At 37.0% G+C, this 8,399-nt stretch overlaps 1 protein-coding gene across 1 annotated transcript in view; it reads left to right on the top strand.

Moving 5' to 3' along the window:
• Positions 1-1,487: 1,487 nt before the first annotated feature.
• Positions 1,488-8,399, top strand: part of gfra4b (GDNF family receptor alpha 4b) — a 44,717-nt gene continuing 37,805 nt past the window's right edge. The window contains exon 1 of the mRNA XM_038698932.1: positions 1,488-1,893. Within this exon, the coding sequence (XP_038554860.1) occupies positions 1,851-1,893 (43 nt within the window). The 5' untranslated portion in view covers positions 1,488-1,850. The remainder of the gene's footprint in view (positions 1,894-8,399) is intronic.

Below are 8,399 nucleotides of genomic sequence, written 5' to 3'. Positions count from 1 at the left end.
AGTCTGGCTGATCCAACATGGTGACCCTTTCTTATCTGCTGCTCGCCAGCTTTGTTTGCATGGATCATCTGGAAACTCCATTTGTTGTTACCGTTTTGGAGACACACTAAAGGGGTGAGTCAACAAACTCCAAATGCACATCCTGACCCACTGATGACGAGAAAAAGGGCTTCTGAACCATAAAATGAACAGATGGTGTGGAAGTTGAATTCTTAACAGTGAAGAATCAATACCTGCTTGTTTCAAAACAGTGAACAGCTCTGAAAATGGAGCTGTGCAGCTCTGGTAGTCAGTAGTGACCAGGAACTGGATCCACCTCTCTGGAGGTTTGCACATGTTTTTGCTTTTGAATGGAAGAATAGAAAAATTGTTTAGAGTTGTGGATACATACAAGAATCTACTTTTTATTCAAAATATATGTTGCCTACACACACAAAGGCTGTCCAGTTCCAAATGGACTTTGGTCTTCATAACAGTATTTTCTTCCTGTTAACATTAGAAATTTGGTCATTATTCATATGGCCAATTTAAGTGTCTCACCACCTAAAGCTATCTGACTTGGAAAGGAATCTAGAAGGGACTACCTTGCTGTCTGTATAACCAATTAGAGGTGTGCTGTCGACATGAATTTGGCCTAAGAGCTCTCAAACTTTGTGCACAGGAAACCAAAATGAAATAGGTTTCTTGTGGAGAGTGCCCCAAATCTACCTCCTCTGAGAGTTCTGCTGTTTCTTGAATTGATTTTAATCTTTTGTTTAACTTTCTGGGAGAACAGAAAGGAGAAAAGACCTCCATCAGCGCAAAGTCGCCACTTTCAGCATGGACATAGGCTACGCATTGATCATGAATACTTCCCAGACATGCTGCAAGTGTCAGATGTAGGCTTGTAACATATTTGATTGTGACTGACCTGAGTCAAATGGTGACATTTCACCACCATAAAGAATGAATAAATAAATAAGACCTGACTTAGTTTTCATCACTCACCCCAACTTCAGTTCAAATGCCAAATCACTTTTTAAGTTCTATCTGCATTCCTTTATTAACTCTGTTACAAAAACTCATATTTTATATTGAATAAGAAAATGTGTGTTGAACCTCGAGCTGATAATAGAGGACAAGGGAATAAATTACACAAATTATACAAACCTTTATAATCCCTCATGAAAATCGAGTACAATATAAAGTAATTTAATATACTGATAATATTAATATACTGTATTTGTTGAGTGATGTAATATTTAATGGAATATTATTGGAGCACCAGTGGATGCTATAACATCATAGAAGAAAATACAAGACAGCAGGTTAAGATCATTATGAACTAGCAACACTATGTGTAGGGATATTATTGTGAGGTTTTTGTTGCAGAATTAACCTAATACTTATAAACGCCACAAAAGCCCTGGTCGTGTAACCAGGCTGTTTAATGTCCTGTCCTGCAAAAACAGATCTCACTCTCTCCCTCCCTCTTGGCAGTGGTTGTTCCCGGCAGCACTCAGCATCTCTCCAGCAGCGGACTCAAGCACTTGTGCGACCACCTCGACGCGCAACAGAAGGCTCTCTCACACAGCACCGGACCATAAGGCGCACAGGACAACTTTCACTCGCATTATTACGCGTGGCTCTGGCTTTGAGCAAGTGAGCGACTGTCACACCGTCTTGGAAGAAACTGATGGGGTTTTAAGAAAAAAAAAGACAGCAACAACAAGCTGTTATTCAAGAGATTATTCTCCTTGTGCCAATAATGACCTCCACATGCATAACAGGATATCCTCTTCTTGCCGTGTAATTGCACAGCTGTACGTGTAGGTCCGACGCGTTGTCTGAAATTCTCATTTCACATCGAGATGGATCTGTGGGGAGTTTATCTGTTTCATCTCATAACTTTGGGTAAGCAAAGACTTATGTTCTTCAAAAATAAATTTAGCTAACATGGGAATTATCTGTCTTTATACAATCTGTATAGATATTTTGTAGAAACTCTTTTTATTGTGTGTCTTCCTTCTGCCCTTTGGGTTAGGGTACCAAGCTGCGTATTCCAAATCAAAATGTATAAAAACCTGCTTTTTTTTTTTATCACCTAATAATAATTAAAGTACATCACTTTCTTGTCAGAGCTCAGCTGGGTTGTGCAGCATTGTGTGTTGTGCTATGCAAAAAGAAGCTTTACACGTATGCGCACGTGGTTAGGTGTGTGTATGTGTTGGCGTCTGAGTTTGTGTTTCTGTGTGTGCGCATGAAAAAACTGCACAAGAACGCCCCCCCCCCCCCCCCCCCCCCCATGGGTCAGTGTGTGAATATATTTTTGGCGTCCTGTTTGCATCACACAATACTTATTAGACATTAATGCTCAATTTTCACCCTTACACCAAATAATATCTGTCACATTTGCCTTCTATCTGCATTTAAAATTTATACAAGACTTGCTTTAATGTTTATTCTAGTAAACCTTCCAAAAGTGACCATCCTCAGCAGTACATCAGTCACTGCAGTGAGTGTCACTGAGCTACCCGTTCTCCATGTAATTGAATGGAGCTGTAATATTGAATTCTGTGGCAACAATCCAGTCTTTAGAGAGGAGAGCTGTGTGTTGTTAGCTCACAGCGTCTCTTTGTCACTATACACAAATGTGACAATCTCAGTCCTGTTGCAACAATGCTAACTGTAGCTAACATAATTTTACTCATTGATGGCAATAACACCAGTGAGAATGATTCTCATTTTAATTGGCACCAGCTTTCCTGCTTAACAAAGACAGGGGCATGCATTATATCTTACCTCTTTATTCATTATTAAAATCCTCTTTGGAGAAATAAATGGAGATGCCAGTAAGAAATGTAGGATGGAAAAGAATATAGTTTGCTTTTTGAATCAGCCTCTCTCTATGTGTAATAATATGTGTCGGTCACACATTTATTTGATGTGATTTGGCCGGTAATGGCTGATTAGAAACATACAGAGACTGTGATGTACTCCAGCCATATGCCTGAAAACAACTCAAGTTTCTGTACTTACCTGTACTGTATTTTTGCAAACCTGCATATTTAAATATACTAATGAACTGAAATTTGTTTTAAATATAACACAGTTCTTTGTAAGTTAGAGATTCTAGACTTTTTAGCCATCTGTCCACATCAATTAGCCAAGAACAAACTGCAAAAGGTCAGAAACTACAGGCTGTATGGGTGTCTCAAACCATTTATGTGGCATTCTGTGCAATTTCAAATGGACAGAAAACTGAGCTCACACATCACCCAGCTCCCTTTACTGCTCCATACCTGCAAGCCAACACAGAGGAAGAAGCAAACATTATTTCTCAGCTGGGAATAGTGGCCATTAGGGTTTGGCATTGTTGGATTATTTCTTGACTTTTGTTGTCTTTGTTGGGTGAAATCATTTTTACAAGAGTGAGAAACGTCAATGTTTTATTTGCGCTCACTGGTTACCTTCTGAACACAGAGCCAAACCATGTTCAATTGAAGAAATGCCATTAATGTCAGACAGTTGGGCAGTCCTTGTACTCGATGCAGATCCCAAAATTATGAAGATGCCAAAATTATAGTACAATAACACACAAGTATAAATTTTCACTGTTTCTTGCTCTCAAGTGACAAGAGATGTGACAATTTGCTGCTTTTTATGTTTAATATTATTGTGAGTAATCTTTAGTTGCATCACTACAATACTTAAAGGATAATAAGGACAAAATAACAGCTAATTACAAATAATCATGTTTCATCAATGTAAAATCAATCAATATATTTAAACCAAGCTTGCTTTATTAAAGCATGCTCATTAGGTGTCTGACTCTGGCATGTTGGTCTGACCTAAGATATAAACCTTGAGCAGTGATGATGTTCACTACAGGCTTGCAGGTCCTGGGGGTCAGTTTATGCATTCAGAGGAGTTGTGGAGTTTAAACTGAATCCCTGTTGCCTCCAGTGAAAAATAAAAATGAATCCCAGGCAAGTAGTTGACTGTCCAAGCTTTGATCTTATCTGCATGATAAATGTGCACCGGGGCTGACTTTGACAGATCCTCACAGAGGCTCAAAATTATATAGAATTAAGCACAATTGTGCAAGTTTTTTAGGTTAGATAAGCAGTTTCCTGCAGTATTAACTTGGATTGGTAAAAAGGTCACATCATGACCGTTTTATATGAAGGCCCCAATTGTAGCACAAGGTGATTGCATTTAATATGAATGGGTCAAACTGAAAGCGTAAGGAGTGACCTCTAGTGGAACCCACACTGGTAGCGACTGTAGTGAAATATTTCTGATTTAGGCCTGTCATAGATTTTTAGTTTGCCTTCAGATTGTTTTTACTGTATAAGATCTACTATTTTTGACCTCCTTCCTCCATCAGAGCTGCTTTTTAACTGCAAGAACCTACCAGCTTCAGCCGACCATCAAGCTAAATTTTTTTATTTAATGGTTTTGACATTGTGGGATATGACCTGTGTCTTTAATGGAGACAGATAACTACTGCCAAGCATGCTATAACCTAACATATTGGCTGGCGTCTTGCAGGGGATTTGTCATGAATCTCATTTGAAGCAGGTAGCACCCATGGCGAACACAGACCATCACATGCACATGATTTAATACTGGCATCATCGGTGAGAGGAGATTGTGTAATCTTGATTATGGGAGTTTCAACAAGACGTTAATACCACTTTATACCAACCCCATGTGTGACAAGATGTATTTGACCCTTTATACTTACTGTCGGTCAGGATTAAATCACTGTTTAGTTCCATACACAGCACTACATACACATTATGAAGTGTTAATGCAACAACTGCCTTTCTACAATCATTTTTAAACACTTTTGTTATTGAGAAGATTAACATTTATGTCTGAGAGAGCTAGATCCTGGTTTCATGGCACTTTCGTTTTTTTTGCCCCATGGTTTCCAAATGAGTTCCACGAGAGCAACTGATATTTATTTTTTCTTTATTTTACAGGAACGGTCATAGAACAGATTATATAATTTGGTACTGATTGTAGAGATAATGTAGCTTGCTCATTGCCACCCACATCTCTAATTTCTTCAGCGATTCAAATGAATGAAATCAAATAAAATGGCAACTTAGTCTGATTATTAGGCAAGGGAAAATGCAGTACTCAATTGGTACTCTCTGCACATTAGCCAATTCATTTCCAGCATAGAGAGTGTTTTACTCAGTGGCAAGATGCAGAAAAATCAACAAATATGGAGCTTAAACTTTCTAACTAGATCCAGTTTATATCAATGAGGAAAAAAAAGAAAAGAAACCCCTTTCAGTATATTGCAGTACAATTCTTAGCACCACCAACTACAGTCTCTAAAATTACCATAAAGTCAAAACTTCTCTAAAATGGTTTCAAAAATAAAAAAAGAACATTATAGCCTTTGTGAAAGTAGAATTTACTGCAGGACTGTTTTATTAGACTGGTTTATTTATTTTGGCTAGATGTAACCGATAACCTGGCAACTGAGTATAAATTAATATTAACTCAGTCACCAAACTTATTTCTGTCAATACTCTGTGATTCTGTGATTAAGAATTTTGCAGTTCTGGAAATTAGCTCCTTATAAAGGTCCTTAAGTGCCTTTTTATGAAATTATTAGGAAACTAAAGGACATATAAAATACATCATATGTTAGTATTTATTATTGTGTTATTGTTATTCTGAAGTGATTACAGACATCCATGTTTACATCCATATTAAGTTGAGCAGTTACAAACAGGTACTGTAACTGTTATAGCTCAACCAATACAGATATTTATACAGTCTTTTTTAATACATAACATTGCAACATTTTTGAAAGGATTCCTTAAATTTTATTATTAAATAAATAGGATCAAGATACAATATGTGTATATTATACATTATATGTATAATTTCTGTACCGAAATTTCTTGTTAAAAAATAAATAAAAAATATATGATACAGATATATCTGCAATGAGCATATATCAGCCAATATACCAAGCTGATACAGATAAGCTTTAATAACTGGGTTAAAGCTCTTTAAAGTGTGAATCTTAATACGATGTAATAAAACAGGTAAGAAAACAAAGAAAGTATACTATGGATTTTAGCATAATAAATGATAGCTGCAGTCATGACTTAATGCATCTGTCCTAATGTTACCTTTACTGCACTTGTGTCAAAAATAACTGATTATTAGTCCCCAAGAGTTAGAGCTGCATCTCATGAGCCTCATTGTCATCACGAAATAAAACCCTATAAAGGAAATGAGTTTTCCATCTAAACCCTATCAATATAATCAAGTAACATTCACTTGCTGGCAGAGCTGAGGGTTAAAAGCTTTAGAGACAGAATGGCTGTTACACTTTTCCTGTAGGCTGACTCTGTTCTCCAGCCACTGTCAGAGCCTTTGTGTTTAATTAGTGAGTTTTTAAAATCTGCTGTTGAACGGGCACATTTCCATTCATCTGATGCCAGTCACTCTGATGGCTCTGACCTTTAATGATGACTGTATTCCATTTCTTACATAATCATCTGGCTTTAATATCAAATTATAATAACTTCAAACAGTATATAAAGTTTGGAGTAAAAGCTGCTCACAGTTGAAGTCTATAAGACTGATGCAAGCAGTGACATTGTCAGTGCCTGCTGGGGGAGGGTTAAATCCAAAGACGTACCATTGATTAGGCGTGATGAATGTGGGTGAAAAATAAATGAGCCTGAGTTTAAAGCCCTAATCCATTATTGTAGTCAAGTGCAAGTCAAGTTATATCACTATTAACTCTGTACTGAATGTGTTTACATTTGGGGATTATGTGACAGAAGGCATTCTGTCTGGACAAAATGACCAAGAAGAAGTAATGGGGAGACACAGAACATGACTCCTGTCTGTCATACATTTATATTCATGTTGTAAGAGGCTTAGTTGCATAATTTGCCCCCAAAAAAAATTATAAATCCTGATTTGGAGTTACAATAGCTGGTAGAAGCTGTAAAAACCTTACTGTCTATCAGTTCGAATTATAAAATTTCCATCATAATGTGCAACTGTCTGCATGTTGGCATCTCTTTAGGTCCAATATTTAAGCAATTTTATTATGGGAATGATAATTACGAGAACATCTTTCCCCAGTATATTGATATTTTATTAGGTACTTAAAGCTGCTGCAATTAATATTTTTATGTTAACACTGGATAAAATTACTATTATTAATTAAGTGTATGTGAAAGTTCTTGATTTTAGGGATGAACCCACATATATTTTCCCCCAACTCTGCACTTCCACTCAGCTCAACAGACCATTTCAGCATCTTTCAGCCCATTTATTAGGTTTTCCGGCCCACAGCTTAACTGTTTTGGTGCACTCTCACAGCTCTCATTATTATTATTAATGAAAAAGCTCTAAAAATTCACTGTATGCTACCCAATGGCAGACAGACAAAGTTAGCCACTAACTGATGAACATGGTGGAGCATTTAGAAGCTTAAGTTTTAGATATTTTAGATATTTATTTTGCACTAAAATTGCTACTGAAAGAGTACTGCACCGATTTAGCAAACACACTTCGATAAAACTGTGGGACTCAGAGTGGACTGTTGTTTGCTTTTAAAAAAAAGAAGCATCAAAATCTGTGCAGAATCAGCGATATTGTCTTTTTTATTCCATGCATTCTTCTTCCTTGTCAAAACCCAACGGTTACATTTCCCACAATGCAACTCCTCTGTTTGGTCGAGGATTCAAGTTTATGTTCAGGTTCTGCTAGTATCTGCTGGTCAAGCTCCATAGGTGTCATTTACAGTAGGGACGCTGGGGACATGTCCCCACCACATTTTGAAATGGGTGATTTTGTCCCCATCACTTTTTGAAAGCATTTGTTAAAAATGTTCTGAAAAGTATCTTGCACCAAAAAATGTTAACTAACAAATTAAAATACTTTGAGGTGGGTTTATTTGAAGAAAACATGCAACGCAATTTAAATATAGAAAAAAGTAACTTAAGCTAAAAAACAAGCTGCTGATTACTGCATTATATTTATATACAGTATATATGAATTGTCATATGCCAGCTGAATTTTTTGTTTCTCATTATATAAAAGAGAAAGACATTTCCACCGTAAATTGGAGCAGAAAATGTCTCCAGAATCCAGGAACTTAAGTGTTTGCTGTTCCAATTTAATGGGGGAGCACATGCTCATAAATTTCAGCATTTCATATTTCTTCAAAATAGTGTTAAAAATCTTCTCATCTTGCTCTCGTGCATTGTCACGTCTGGTGACCCAAGTGTATCATCACACCCCTAATCCGAGCCCTTTTGTCCCCACCACTTTTCAACACAAAGTGGCGACCTTGTCTATCTCACTTCTCTCCAACTTCACATCCACAGATTTTCTTTGCGGTCTTCAGTAGCATCACTTGAGGC

The sequence above is a fragment of the Micropterus salmoides genome, unplaced genomic scaffold (assembly GCF_014851395.1).
Source record: "Micropterus salmoides isolate LMB-PRFRI ecotype aquatic unplaced genomic scaffold, ASM1485139v1 Ms_hic_scaffold_5, whole genome shotgun sequence".
In the NCBI taxonomy this organism is placed as follows: domain Eukaryota; kingdom Metazoa; phylum Chordata; class Actinopteri; order Centrarchiformes; family Centrarchidae; genus Micropterus; species Micropterus salmoides.
Note: the sequence above shows the minus strand (reverse complement) of the source record. Positions and strands in the feature narration are given on the sequence as shown.